Below are 14,809 nucleotides of genomic sequence, written 5' to 3'. Positions count from 1 at the left end.
CGTTTTGACTTGTTTTATTTTATTGATGTTGTTGTTGCCGCATGAGAAAACTAATAACGATTTATTATTCCCCACAACTGTATGTTTATGTAATTTAAGACGCGCGTGATTTACCTTTCCACACTTATTTATTTGCCACATTTCCATCGGGGTCTTTAGCGCAGTTAATTATCCGTTCATAATTTTATGGCCACCCGAATCGTTTCTTCCTCGAAAGTGATCCAAACCCCTGACCCACTTGGAAAATGGGTGAAGCCGAGGTAACCCTTTTCCTCCGTCGGTTATCGGTCCGTTTTATGGCCAAAAGCTGGGAGCGTAAATTGTTCAGGCAACTTCTTTGTGGTTTGGCTCGAAGAGAGGGCAGTAAAATTTGTTACCGATAAGGGGGAATGTCGCTGACCTTGATAGACGCCAGCAAAATATACAATTACCATGCAGAAATGTTTAAATTAAACTGCATTTGTTCCTTTGTTTAATATAAACCATGGTAATTAATCTTAAATATTTTCTTATTGTGCTTGAATTTGTTTTGGTTGCATTTCTTCCTTTGCTTACTATACACAAAGGTTTAAATTAAACAAAAGAACAAATGCAGTTAAAACGTATTTAAAGTCAGTAAGATCTTTTTCAAGATCTCCCTGTTGTGGATCCCTTTTTTTTTATTCCTGCAATGAGCTTATCCTCAAACTAACTTTCATACTTAGTGCCCTTTCCTTCTAGTTCAAAACATCTCTACAAATTTTCCATAGCATGCAACTCGTTTATCAGTTGCACCCACTCGTAAAAAGTCACTCAAACGCTCACAAAGGGAGTTCATATCAATTGAAAGCGTTGTGGAAGAACCAATATCGAAAGTTTCAAACGAAATGAAAATCGAGCGACGAAAGACGAAAGGCAGCGCAAAAAGTGGCGAATTATAGAAATTGCTTTGTAAACGGCAGACAACTTTCTATGATTCAGTTGCGCGGGGTAACTCATCTTTTGTGAGATGGTCGCTCGGTTGTTTAGTGCTTGATAAAGGCGGCTGAAATGATAGTGTAGAGTGTAGAGCACAGAGCGGCAAAGGGAAATGTGTATCATTATCGCTGCTGGCAGCGGCAACATTCGAGTGTGGGCAGCGGATATAACCGAATGCGCAGCTCGTCTGCTCGTCTTGTAAGTCGCCGCCTCCCAAAGAAACCACAGCAAACCAAAGCAACCACAGCAGCAGCAGCAGCAATAAGTGTTTAGGTTTAGATACTACAAATCCAAAGTGAGACTCCATCGCAGGTTGAGCAAGGCAATGCGTAAGTGGTTCAAAGGCCACAAGGATAACCCTTCAGAAACAGAAACTAATCTCTGCAATCCCAACTCGATCTAGAACCCTCCTCACTTTCGCTGGCCGAGCGCCTGGCCTTCTTCAGCAACCTTTGCGAGAGCGGCGGCGGCGGCAGCGGAGGCGGTAGCAAGTACCGCAGCCGCACCAGCAGCTACTCGAGGAGTCCGCCCTTCGACCGCACCACTCCGCGGAGCAGCACCACCGCCAGCAGCGCCAGCGTGACGCCCACGCCCATGGACTACTCGCCCATTCCGCACGAGAAGGAGCCCTCCAGCCTCACCCTGGAGAGCATCATCGAGCCGGACCAGGAGGACCCTAAGGAGAAGCAGCAGGAGGGGGTTGAGCTGAGGCGGAAGGAGGAGCCAACCCTGCAGAACGGCTTCCATGTGCTGAGCAGGTCCGCCACCGATCCGCCGAGCGGAGGAGCCAACACCAACAACACCACGCCCCTGCGAGTCAACGTGCGCACCATCGGCAAGCTCATCCTGCCCGACACCTTCCGCGGCGACCGCAACAACAACAACACCACTTCCACCAGCAGCAGCAACAGCAGTAGCAGCAGCAGAGGCAGCAAGAGCTGGAGCAGCTGCATGGTCAAGCTGCAGACGCTGGAGCCCGTCAACCTCTCGGTGCAGGTGCGCAGCATCGGCAAGGTGAAGTCCGTGTTCATCGAGAAGCAGCAGGAGAAGCTGCACCCGGAGAAGCTCAGCCAGTCGAACGGCACCAGCGACAGCGGGTCGGACTCGGGCAAGGAGAACTGCGCCTCCAACAACCAGCAGGAGCACCTGCAGCAGCAGCTGCCGCAGGACGAGGAGCGGGCTCCGCCGCGGGTGTCCGAGATGCGCAGGAAGATCACGCGACTGGTGCAGCAGCAGCAGCAGCAGCCGCAGCCGCAGCCTGTCAACCGGAGGCACACCACGGAGATCACCTCGGTCACCGTTTCGGCGAGGTCGCCCACGGTGGACGACCGCTTCGCCAAGTACTTCGGGGTGCGGGAGAGCTTCAGCTCGACCACCACCCTGCTGAAGACGCAGTCGCTGCCCCCGCCGCCGAGCAGCCAGGTGGAGGCCACCAACGCGCACGTGCGCCTGCCGCCGATCAGCACGGTGGTCTCCAAGCGGCGGGAGCTGCTCAAGCGGACGCGGCCCCTCTCCATGGACCACTACTCGAGCGGCTGCACCAGCCCCACGGCCATGCCGAGTCCCAAGCGCGCCCACTCGCCCATCGGACGGCGCAGCAGGCACCCGGCGAGCGTCTCCAGCATCTCCAGCTTCGAGGACATCGAGGTCACGCCCGCCGAGCTGCACGCGGCCGGCAGGAACTTCAAGCTGCTCTACGGGGAGCTCCTGGGCTGAAAAATTGTCATTTTGGCCAAGCATTCAAAATTTCCCAATTTTTCAAGAAAACCCACCCAAACCACTCCATTCCGAACCCGAAAATTCGCTCTCTTCGTGTGGGTCCCGCGCTCAGTGTGATAGATGCGCCCGAACCCCTCCCACTCCAAACCCCAAACTGATCCAACCATTTGTAGTAGTCTCGTAGTTCCCAATCCAATAAAGTAAAACAAACAGAACGAAACGAATCGAAAGCCCACAGAAATGTCAAACGAAATCGAAGTCGAAGTGTAGAAGCGAGCTGGGAAGTTAGGCTTTGTATCTAAACCAAGAGACAGTTTTATCTTTATCCCAAAGGCCAACGAAATATAGCGAGTATATGGCCAGTAAGACCTTCCAGTTAACCCTACTATAATCCTACTATAACACTATGCGAAACTGCTTTGTGCTTATTTATACATAGAACACTACTTTTTATTTACACCTAAAACGAATTGTACCTTAAACGGAATTATATTATGATGAGTATGTATTACACTTATTATTATTACTGTAATATTTAATGGAAGTTGTTAAACCGAGAAAATAAATCCAAGAAATGTGCTAAAGAAGCCCGATTTTCAAAGGGAATACCAAGACTGAGTGAGTATTGCAAGCATGATTGACTGAGCATGTTGTTTGCCTTGTTTATAATTTGATTTGCTGCTTACTCTCCCACTTTATAGGCACAATCTCCGCATACCTTTGAATGTGATCTAATGGTGTGAAATCTCTTGTATTTCATAGCGAAAACCAGCTCCGAACCACTGAAGAGCATCCTCAAGACTGGAAAACCCATGCTCGGAATGGGACGCGGCCTGATGCCCGTGGACCTGAATGCGGAGCTGAAGAACCGCCTCAAGCGGTCCACCCATGCCACGGTTTCCAATCTGCGGAAGTCCGCCACCACGGCAGACGCCACTAAGACCAGCGACGAGGTGGACAACCCGCAGCGGAACTTGGCGCAGATCCTGAGGAATGTGTCCAAGGAGAACTCCACGCCGAAGCACGACGATGCGGTGAGCCTGGTGAGGAACCTCGCCACCTTGGGCCAACCTCGATCTTCGGCCGGCGAAGATGCAGCCGGGAACTGCGCCTCCGCCTCGGAGGGCGAGAGTTCGGGAGGTCGCGAGATCGAGGCCATCATCAAGAACAGTGCCGTGGCCAGACGTCGCCGGCAGCAACAGCAGCAGCAATCGCAGCAGCAGCAGCCACACCAGCCAGATGGGTGAGTCCTGGTCATCCACGTCCAGCTTGCGAGTCCTGTGCTCCGTGTGCTCGTGCACTAACCCCAGCTACTAACCAATCCCCGAGAGATTCGTTAGTGCGCCTCGATCCTCGATCCCCAGCATCATGGTTTTATACTCGTGTATACATAATATACCTACATAATGTTTAGACAGCGCCATACATGCATCAAATGTGTGTGCTTCTCAAGACTGGTTCCCAAAAGTGAAACTAAATATTTACAATTAACGCAGAGTTGAGAAGGAGTTTACATTAGCTAGTCACTGTTTTGTATCGACCATTTGTAAGTGTCTCCGCATCCTCCACACCAAACCTTGTGTTCGTTTGCCGAAAAAAGACTCTCGCTTCTGATTAAACCATTTTCCGCACTCGAACGAAAAGATTCCTACGCAGAGTGCAGCCTGTGGCAAGGAGCTACTACTGGCCACTGGGCCAGCGGCCACAGCAACGTCCCCAGCAGCCGCAACAGCAACGCCAGCAACAGATATTGCAGGTGCCGCAGCAACATCGGCCAGTGTTGCAGGTGCAGCAGCAACTTCGGCCAATATTGCTGGTGCAGCAGCAGCAGCAGCCACAGATGTTGCAGCAACAGAGACCCTTTTACAAGCTTCTTCAACCGAAAGATTTTGTAAAGAACTAGAAACTAAGTTTAAACTTGCATTGCTAACTACCGTTTGTGCAGAAACTAATTAACTGATATACACACAAAGCAAAACACGAAATGTATATTTTATCGACAACTTGTTTGAATGACTTATGCCACAATATATTTTTACGAGATGCCAAAGAGCCGATGAACAAAGTAAATAAAGAGTATAATAAAGTTGACGGAAATCCTACTAACTGTAGTTTTGTTTGGCCACTAACTGTTCTTCCTTGCTAACTTAATGTTTTAACGGCATGAATTTAACCGCTGGATGTGTTGTATCCAAACTATATCCCCGCTTATGGTTAAGTTTACAAGATACAAATATCAATGCTTTGCTTATAAGTTCTGCGTTGATGATATTGCTGGTTCTTAAATCTGAGGTTCGAAACTATGCTTCAATGTTGAAAGAGGAGGATTGTCAGTGCTGCCAACTTGGTTGGGGCTCTAAGTAAACCCCTGTCTCTTCATCAACAGCATTTCAATTCTGTTACATATAACATTTCTGTTAAAAAAGGGGGCTAGCCGAGTCACCAACCATGGCCGCCGAAGAAGTTTCAAGCACGTTAACACCATTCCTTGGATAATTCAAATACAGCCGCACGGTTACTCTGTTTGTGGTTTGTTAAACAAAAAACGACGCCAGCTGACTCGGACGCGCGCGGATTCGTTCTCCGTGTTTTGTTTATTAAACATATCAAGAAGAGGTTTAGACTTTAGTTCCGCGCCGGAAAAATATATCGGAGTATTCATTTATTTTGTGCTAGTAATTATACAACGGTTTAAAAGTGTTATACGTACGTGTCCCCAGTGTCTTATTTATTTTTTTACCTCTCGTGATCGCGCGCCCTTTTGTGCCGGTTAGGGTTTAAAAACTCGTAATTTTCCAATTGCAATATTTTTATGCTAATTTAAGGCGTCGTTCGTCATTGCCAGAAGTGAAAAGAGAACTTAAGCTCGTTCGGCTCTCAATTGGCGTAAACAATTGCTGGCAATTGAAAGTGCAAGTGCAAGTTGCGGCGGAAAGCGGCTTTTATTGCTCACATCTAAAGGTTCGTACAAATTATAAGAGACTTGCATTGACTTCCAAGTTCCTTTAGTTTTTTGCCAAGGGTTCCATCTGCCCAACTCCATCTCTCTCTCACTCCTGCTCTCCTTGTCTTACCTGCTGCACACAAACAGCCGAAAAAACTGTAAAATGTTTTGTTTCCATTCAAACATTTGCTGATTCACCTTTGCCGACTAAGATGCACTGAGAGTAATAGGGGTGTAAAATAGTAAAAAAAGATTAGTTGTCAGAACGAAATAAAATCATTTAACATTTTAAGTATTAAGTGGTAAACTAGTAATATTTATTTAAAATATCATTTACTGCATAGTTACCATAAAATAATATTTTATAAGTTCAACAAGTTTATTTGACTGTATCGCGGCTTAGCGTCGCAGATTTTAGTTGAGATTTTCTTGTTTTTGTTGCTGACCGGCTCTTGTCCAGATTTATTTGTTGTTTTCGTGTTTGAATGAACTTATACTCCATTGTTTCTCTCTCTCTCTCTCTCTCTCTCTCTCTCTCTTTATCCCAAAAGCAGCCGCTTTTGTTTTGGTTTTTTCTTGTTTTCCAGTTTTAAGTCCGACTCGCTTTAGCAATTTTAGCCAAATTTTGTTGACTTAGTCAATTTTAATTATCAAGTGTTTAATGTCTATTGTCTGTAGGTTCAAGGTCCCCGAATCAGGCCACCATTTGCATAAGCATCCAAAGGCAAGCTCATTGAAAGAGTAAATCAATGAAAATTAAAGAGCTTGCCTCCGGCAATTTATTTCCGATTTTTGAATTTGTTTATTCAAACATTTCCGAGCCATGTTGCATAATGCCAGTTGAGGTGAACTCCCCCTCAAATCGTGTAATCCCAGAAATCGCAGCTAATGAATAATCAAACGCGGAGCGAATCAAATTTTCAAGTTGTTGGAGAATGCCTTTCGTTTTCAATGAATTTGCATAATTAGTGCTTGTATCTCGTCTATCTACTCCTCATTCGTTGTGGCCCGTGGCAAATTTCTTTTGGCGGTGCCATTTGATGGGCGCGAAATGAAAACGAAATTAGTTTGCAATTTGTTTTATTGCCAGGCCTTGACTTGCGATTAAATGGGAAGCGTGTCTGCCCAGAGCCAATTAATAAAAGTTAATCGAGCTGGAAAAGTGCATTCAGTGCTTCCACAGAAACTGATTAGTCTCGATTTCAGCAGTTTGATTATTCAACTTGCAAATACATACTGGTGTTTTGTTAAATATGATCAGGAAATTAATATCCGATTTGTTTGACAACTGATTTGTTTTAGCAAGAAATCGAGAAACTATCGAGGTGATAAGTACAGATGTTTATTTCGATCCCGCTTTGTTTCCCTTTCGGTTGTTTGTTTAAAGAGCCACGTCTTATCAATTGTGATAATAAGTAAAATTAAGGAGGAATATATTTTGTGTTTACCTTGAACTTACTTAATGTAAGCCGAGCGATAAAAATCTTAGAAACGTATTCGGTAAATATGGGTTTCTTACTGGGAAGATATGCCTATACAGTTTGCCTAGATAAGATGTTGCCTCTTCAATTTCCGTTTTTATGGCAAAGTACTCATTTGTAAACAAAACAAACGATTGGCCATAAATAGACAGTCGAGTGCTGCTTATCGCCTCGGATTTTTATGATAGTCAAGTGGCACTCGGGGTTAATTTCATTCCGCCCGCCACATGGGAAAGTGTTGGATGTGCAGTGCCCCAAATGCACGGCACCCCAACCGAAGAAAGGGAGGGCAGATCCAGAAGATAGAGACGGCCTGCCCGATCACGTCTCCGTTGGGAAAACGTGAGTCCAAACGCTAATGAGCCAAAGCAAATAAACGAAGCGGATTGAAACAAAGTTCTACGGGAGGAGTCATTCGACTGAAAAACTAAGGCCCGCGCCCCCACTAAAAATTAGTTATACGAAACCCAATACAGACAGAAAAAAAAAAAGCAAATATTAACTTCGTATCATAGAAGGGGTTTACAGAAGAAAATCTAATTTATTAGCTGTTTTTATTAGAAAAACATATGTATATTACAAAATATGGTTCCCTTTAAAGCAAATCATCTATTTTTATGGATGTTTAAAGCCCATTTGTCTGAGTGCATATGGGAGCTTGGCTGGGATCGGATCGAGCGGCACTAATTGAAAAATGCCGCCACCGCCGTCGCCGCGTGATCGAATGATGCATTATCAAACGGAAAGCTTTGCGGCTGATCCGATCCCATACAGCCATATAGCATACACCACCAACAACCATCCACTTCCCCGTCCCCAGTCAAGTGGAGAAACAATTCCATTTAGGGGCATGTTATTTGATGCTGCGCTGCGTGATGGGAAATGCATTTCCAGATTACACAACCATTAAACTCACATAATTCCGAGGCACTGATCCATTAATTATGTTTTCGCTTCGGTTTGTTCTGGTCCGCAGCGAAGCTATAAATATAGTTTTTATTGGGAAAAATCTGGGCAGCAGAATACCGCTGGATAAAGTTGTTCGCGTCTGGGGAAGTTTTATGGGTCCTGCATCCAATTCCCGATGCAATCAGGTTCGCCTTCCCCAAGTTGTCTAAAATATTACCCAATCTGCGGCTCTGGTGCATTGACTCTTTTCGGTTTTACCCTGTTTACTTAGCTGCCTCTCTTTCTGGCTTTTTGGCCACGCTTTGCACAGCTGTTGCCTTGTATCTGTATCTGTATCTCTGTATCTGCGAATGTATCTACTGCTGGCCGTTACTGTCAGCTTCAAACGCCCCGCTTCCTCAATTTGTCGGGGCAAGTGTTTCGAGGCAAATTGGCCTGTGGCGTCGATTGTCCAACTATCGTTTAATTGGACTTAGTGGGGAGATAAACCCTTGATCGAGTGCATTATGAAACACATCCCCCACTCGCAGCTCATTAAATTCCCCATCAATGCCCCCGCAGTTTTTGCGCTGGTTAATTTATGGCCCCTGGGCTCCCCTTCCTCACACATGGCTCCCAAAACTCGTCAGCCTCTCGGACAGCTCGAGATTTCGCAATTGGAATCGAATTACTCGAAATTTCAACAAAAAGCGAACTAGAAAAACCAAAGGCAGGAAATGATGAAATTTTTAAAATTGGCTAGTGGGTATAACCGACTTAATATGGTTTTAATGAGAATTAATTGCAGACAGTTGGAGGCGATAGATACGCTTTCAAAAGCTGTGAATCAGTTTCTAGCGGTATTGATGATCGGAATTCTATTCAATTTTCAATTACAGAGAAGTGATAGCTTTTTAAGGGGTGTTCGCTTTGATATTTTCTAGTTAAGTTTTGTCTTGTGAAGTATTCGCGGTTACATGCTTTTCTTTTTTAAAGACTTAAAGTACATAAAAGAAGCTAGTAAATTGCATGTCCGTTTCGCATGTGTAGCTACTGCTTCTGGACAGTTAGTGCGCTTTTTATGAGTCACTTTTGGCCAACGCATCGAATCCTTTTATGCTCGGACGCCACCAGCAATAGCCATAAATCTTCTCGCTTTTATGGCCAGAAGCGGAAACGTGAGTCGCCGTTTTGTGGCCGTGTAGTTTTAGGGGCAGGAGCTGCAATAGATGCACTTAAACTGTCACTTCAGCAGTTCCAGACGGAGTTTTTCTGACATTGACTTTGACACTCGCGGAGTCAACCAACCCGACAGGATAATATGCAAATCCGCACGGCTCCTATTCTCACAACTCACTATTTGCACGCTGTGTTTGTCCGCCTGTCTGCCGGGCAAATAAAACTCATCAGGCCCGTTGACAACTCATTAGCTGGGGCATTCACGGAGGGCCTCTCCAGGGTCGGAAGATGCTGGATGCTGGATGCTGGATGCTGGATGCTGGTGAGCCTCCTCCTTCGCGTCCCCGTGCAATGAACTCATTTCGGACAAAGTTCTGGGCTGCAGCTCGGACTCGCATTCGCATTCGCATTCGCTACTTTTGTTGTCTGACAACCGCTCATAAATCTGCAGCTGCAGCCGGTCCTCATACTTGGAGAAATATTTTGGTTGGTCTAAAGATAAGTTGAATGGCTTAAAAGTGAACATTGATAAAACTCAGAGCAGAAGCGTTTGAGTATTCCAAGAAGGGGTTTAAGTTCGTTCGAGATTGTGTTTAGTTTTAAGTTAAATCCGATTGTGATTTCTTCGTGTGCAGCTTCCAGCGAATGCAAAGTGGAGGAGCCTCCTCCCCACTGCCGCCCGTTTCGGAACTCCATCTTCCAGCAACTGAATCCAGCTCTTTGTGCCCGGCCTGCTGGCCTGCTGGCTTGCTGGTTTGGCTCCTTTGTCTGTCTGCCCTGTCATAGATATCATCATTGGGCATTTATTATTTCAGTCCTGTGCTGTGCTCTGCTGTGCTGTGCATCTTCGTGCGCCTGGTTATTCAATTTCCTTTGTATGTACGTACCAGTTACAGCTGTCTGGGCAGCTTCCTTGAGGTTCGAGTATCCAGGCCATCGCTTCCCTGTCCGCCACTTGCTATCGCGTACTATCGATTTCTGGGCGACGGAGTGACAAACAATGAGCTGTTTTCCTTTGATGCATGGAATTGCATTGTTTGGCTTTGGCTGTCAGTGCGTTGCCATTTCCATCTCCATCTCCATTTCCATCTGGGCTCCAAACTCCCACCTTCCAACTGCAAACTCCCAGACCCCCAATCATCCCATCTCGGCTGTCGAGTGTCGCTTGTCAGTCAATCAATTAGACACCTGCTGCTCGGCTGCTCGGCTGCTTAGGCTTCTACGCGAAACGCCGGACAGGTGACAGTAACTGGCGAACCACCATAAATCGAATATAAACGTCGATTTAGCGAGCGAGAAAAACGTATTAAATTCTTGATCACAACAGGATTTTTATTGACTTAGCAATGATAGATGGCTGAATCATTTTATGGCAGGCGATCTCCCGAATGAGCCGCGCTCTCTCCATCCGAAAGGAAGCTCGAAGCACTTCCTTTCCCAGCTTCCTGCGACTCCCATCTCGAAATTCCCATCTGGCTTCATCGCCAGCATCCTCTCGCCATATACTGTTAATCGATTATTAATGACTTTGGCGCAATTAAGTAACAAACAAAGCAAAAATCGCTTCATCGGGCAGCAGCAACATGCCATTACCCATTAACAGGCCTCTCCACAAACTTGGCCAAGACAGGAGAAGGGGGCGGGGTGATCGAAAGGCGGGTCCCTCTGTTCACTGACAGTAAAAGTTGCAACAAAGTGCAGCAGCAGCAGCAGCAACAGCAACAGCAAAAGGCAGCAAGTGCAGCAAAAGGCTGCAAGGCAGAAATCTTAACAAAATCAACATGCAAAACCAAAAACAACTTGCGCCTTAAAATGTGAAAATGCGAATGACCCGAATACACCGACACATAGATACTCACCCATACACTGGCGCTGAAATTGATAGCACACACGGCGCATGCGCAACACGCCAAAAAGCCTTAAAAGGCACCAGCAGCAAGCAGCAAAAGCAACAAAAGCAGCCACTTCGATGACGACGGGCGACGATTTCCTTTTCTGCGCTTTCAGTTGTTGGTTTTTTCAGCTCCAGGCAAACTAGTTTTCCGTACAGTTGGTTAAATACCCTGTAAGTGTTTGCATTCCAAAGGTAGATTCGATCAGCGATCACTTACGTTGGGGTTCTCCTGTTACTGCTGCTCGAATTAGGATACTTTATTTACTTTCAAGATTTATTCCTTTCACTTTTCGAAAAATTCGCCTCGATTTACACATTTGGTATCTCTAGAAATCTGTGTGAAAAGCAGAGAAACACCGCAAATTATAATGGTGATTAAATTCCAATAATACAGGATGCAATTAATTCGTCGCCCCAATTACCGCCGAAACATTTTTGCCTGGCTTTTGTTTTTGGCGACAACGATGCCGCCATCGCACTTGCAACTTTTGCCTTAATTGGCCAAGCTGTCAGCCCGCTTCGTCTTGGCATAAGCAATTTTCATTTATTTATGCAAAGCATTTGCCAATATTTATTGAGCATTTTTCACTCGCTCTCTCACGCTGCATTAACACATTTCCCCAATTTTCCGTCTGCGCCCCAATGAAAACGAAAAGTTCACGATTTCGGCAGGGGAAAACTCGTTTCGTTCGGTAATGCATAACGTTGACAAGCCTCAGATTTTGTTTGTTCATTTTTTCTGCGTTTTCGCCATGCTTGAGTGGGTTAGACCCAGAGTCTCAGCCGAGGCCCAATGAAGCGCGTAAATTGTGCCGCCGATGTGGGTTAGGAATAGAGTTCTGCGGCTCGCATGTGTAGGTGATTAATTCCGCATTTCAACATCAGCCGTATCAGATGAAAGCCGCTGTGGAGAATCTATCGAGTTGAGTAATGGCTGGTGTTTGGTCAAATCAATTAGCTGTTTATGGTGCCAATGGTGCAAAAATTAATTAACGAAAGTTGGGGTTGGCAAATTGTAGATTGCTGCTTATAAATTACAACTTTTATCACCTCTCCAATCGCCAGCATAATCACCACTCCCCTTCGCATTCCTCTGCATTTTCACCGGCAATTATCAGAACCCACCTCGTAAACACCCAACTACAAGATGCATTTTAATTAGCTCCGCGGCAATAGTAAGTTAGAAACCAGCCAAAGAGCCATCGCGCCACTCCCCTTTCGCCTGCAATAAAACGCATCCAGATTGACGTAATCGCATTCCGGGAATTACACACAAGAGGCATACTCCTCGGTTCTGGCAAGTCTCTAAGCCATGGGCCATGAGACAAGAGAACCAGCGGCGAATGCCACGCCAATTGTGCTAATAAATGAGCCACTTGCTCTGGGGCCAACAGGTGTTCGTCTATGGCCATGTCTTTGTTCCCCGAATACGAATCTCGTTCTCTGCGCCCTAGAAGGCGGGACACTTGCAGAGGAAAGCCGACTTGGCCGACGACTTAAAAGGGAAGGAGGCAACAAAAACAAGGCCCGAAAGCCATAAAAGCCAAACGTGTTCTTTTGATTGGGTAAAAGGGGCAGGGGGCCGGGGAACGGGGATTGCCACCTAAGAGCGGCCAGCTTCAATGGCTTGTTCTCCAGTTTGGCCAGCTCTATGCTTCTCCACTTTGATTTTCATTGCCACAAATGGCATAATAATTTCGCCGCTGTCTATCTCCTTTTGATCCCAAGATCTGCTTGAATTACCTCGCAGTTAGCTCATTATTGGCTTAAATAATTTCTTTATACTGTGATCATTAATCAAAGTGTTTCCGCCTCGAGGTGTCGAAAGCGGAAGGGCCTTGGGCTGGCTTTTGGAGCTTTTCAGTTCATTAATCATGATCTAAAGAGACTGCCTTTTGAAAGCGAGCTAGAGATGTTTGATCTGTTTATAATCAATTATTCTATTTTAACTTTAAACCAAGTGAAAGAACAGCCCATGTTTATTCTACACATCTGCACTTCTCCCTTCTTTAATGGTTACAACATTTAAAGCCAGAACTTCCCCATCTCCTGTCTAAATATTTTGCCAATTCCCCCTGTTTTTGCCATTTGCGAAACTCAATCCTTCAACCCCTTTTCGCAGGGTTAATTCGTTTGCCAGAGGGTTGAATTTCGAGTTGAGCAAATGTTTGCCCAAGGATTGTTTGGCCAAGGACCGGCCTTCCTTTAATTACGTAGCTTATTCTTGAGGAAGGTGTACACTTTGTTGGGGATTAGTTTAGCAAATTCAAAAGCTGCTTGAACTGATCGTCCGCGTCTAAAGGGGACGTTGTGGTCGGCGGCTCGGTGGGTGCCTCCGTGGTGGTCGTGGTGGTGGTGGTGGTGCTAGTGGTGCTGGTGGTCGTGATCGGTGGCATTGGCTTCGGCGGTACCCGGCCATCCAGGCAGGCCTGCAGGTGGTTGTAGTTCTTGGCAGTGGCCTCCACGTAGTGGCGCTCTGCCTTGTGGCAGCACTGCTCGTGCTGCAGATCGATCACGCGGTAGCGTTCCCGCAGCAAACTAGCGGACTCCGAGGCGTTTCCCGAGATACTATAGGTGGATACCGTGTTGTTCGAGCCCTGCAATCAAGGGTATTCAGTATAAATCAAACCAGAACCGAATAGTTATTAATTTAATCTGTGGCCTGTGAGCGGCTGTTCCCTTTCGTGATGCTATCCCCTCCCAGGTGAACTCACCACAGCGGCGTGGCAGTCGAAGGAGTCGAGGGTGCCGTTGATCCGGTTGCACACGCTGAGCTCCTGGCAGACTCTCTCCGAGGAGCGCTGGATGGTGCGGCGGGTGCCCAGGAAGTCAGTGTCGATTCCCTTCCTCGAGTTCTGTGCCACCGTGGCACACCTGCTGTAGTTGGCGCTGTAGCGCTCCGCGATCTGGTTGGACTCGCCGATGTAGCCGCCGAAGCAGGCCACCGAGGCGAAGGGGTCGCGCTGCGTGACCCGCGAGTTGAGGAACAGCCGGGTAAGGCCATCCTGGGTGGGCAGGCCGACGTAGGGGGGCAGGGGTCTGCTGATTCCCGAGGCGGGAGCTAGGAACACCACACCGATCACTGCCAGAGAGGCCAGGACTTTCGCAGAGATTTCGCGACACATTGCAGACGATAATCACTTGACTCGGGGCAGAAGCTCTTTTGACGCACTGCCTCCGGCGGATGGCTCTTTTATATGCAGACCCCATCCGAGTGACAGGCGGGCGATAAGGACGTTATGTGACGCGCTTATCTGTTTTGCAAATCTTTCTATTGCCTTGGCGCATTATCTTTTGGCTACTGGTGAACCATAGATAAACAGCAGACTTCTGGGCGTGATTGAATTGGGATCGTCGCAGATTTACTGCTTCCGTGCAGAGAGTTGCACTCATTTACAACCGAGATTTGTTTTCTGCGTATGACGGTGGAGGAGCTGTTAGATTCCCCGGGAAGAACCGTTTTCGGTGTGAATTCTTTCTAAGTAGCCGGTTAATATTGGCCCAAGGCAAATACAGTATTTTACGTTGATAAGCGCGGGTTTCTTTATGGCGCGCCACGCTCATCCGCTGTTTAACTATTCAAATACCTTTTGTTTGGGGGCCTAATTTTATAATCACCGCAAATATTGGCACAATCTCAGTGGCTACTCTAGGTGAGTCGCATTGCGCTCGAGGGGTTGTAAAGTTAGTCGGATGAGTAAGCGGTTTAATTATAGTTCTCACGCCCTTTAATGGTAAATCAGTAGT

General features: G+C 46.7%; 2 protein-coding genes across 2 annotated transcripts in view; one reads left to right on the top strand and one right to left on the bottom strand.

The window, feature by feature from the left end:
- LOC108099003 overlaps positions 1–14,809 on the top strand; it is a 105,261-nt gene that overhangs the window by 65,852 nt on the left and 24,600 nt on the right. The window contains 1 exon segment of the mRNA XM_017202235.2: positions 3,439–3,919. Coding sequence (XP_017057724.2) covers positions 3,439–3,919 — 481 coding nt within the window.
- Positions 13,207–14,236, bottom strand: LOC108099006. The gene is made up of 2 exons (XM_017202241.2): positions 13,777–14,236; positions 13,207–13,659 (listed from the first exon to the last, which is right to left on the bottom strand). The coding sequence occupies exons 1-2, from the start codon at positions 14,185–14,187 to the stop codon at positions 13,315–13,317; spliced, it is 756 nt and encodes a 251-aa protein (XP_017057730.1). The 5' UTR covers positions 14,188–14,236; the 3' UTR covers positions 13,207–13,314.

Source organism: Drosophila ficusphila, unplaced genomic scaffold (genome assembly GCF_018152265.1).
Source record: "Drosophila ficusphila isolate 14025-0441.05 unplaced genomic scaffold, ASM1815226v1 contig_288, whole genome shotgun sequence".
NCBI classification, from domain to species: domain Eukaryota; kingdom Metazoa; phylum Arthropoda; class Insecta; order Diptera; family Drosophilidae; genus Drosophila; species Drosophila ficusphila.
The sequence above is the reverse complement of the archived record's forward strand: the minus strand, read 5'-3'. Positions and strand labels throughout refer to the sequence as shown.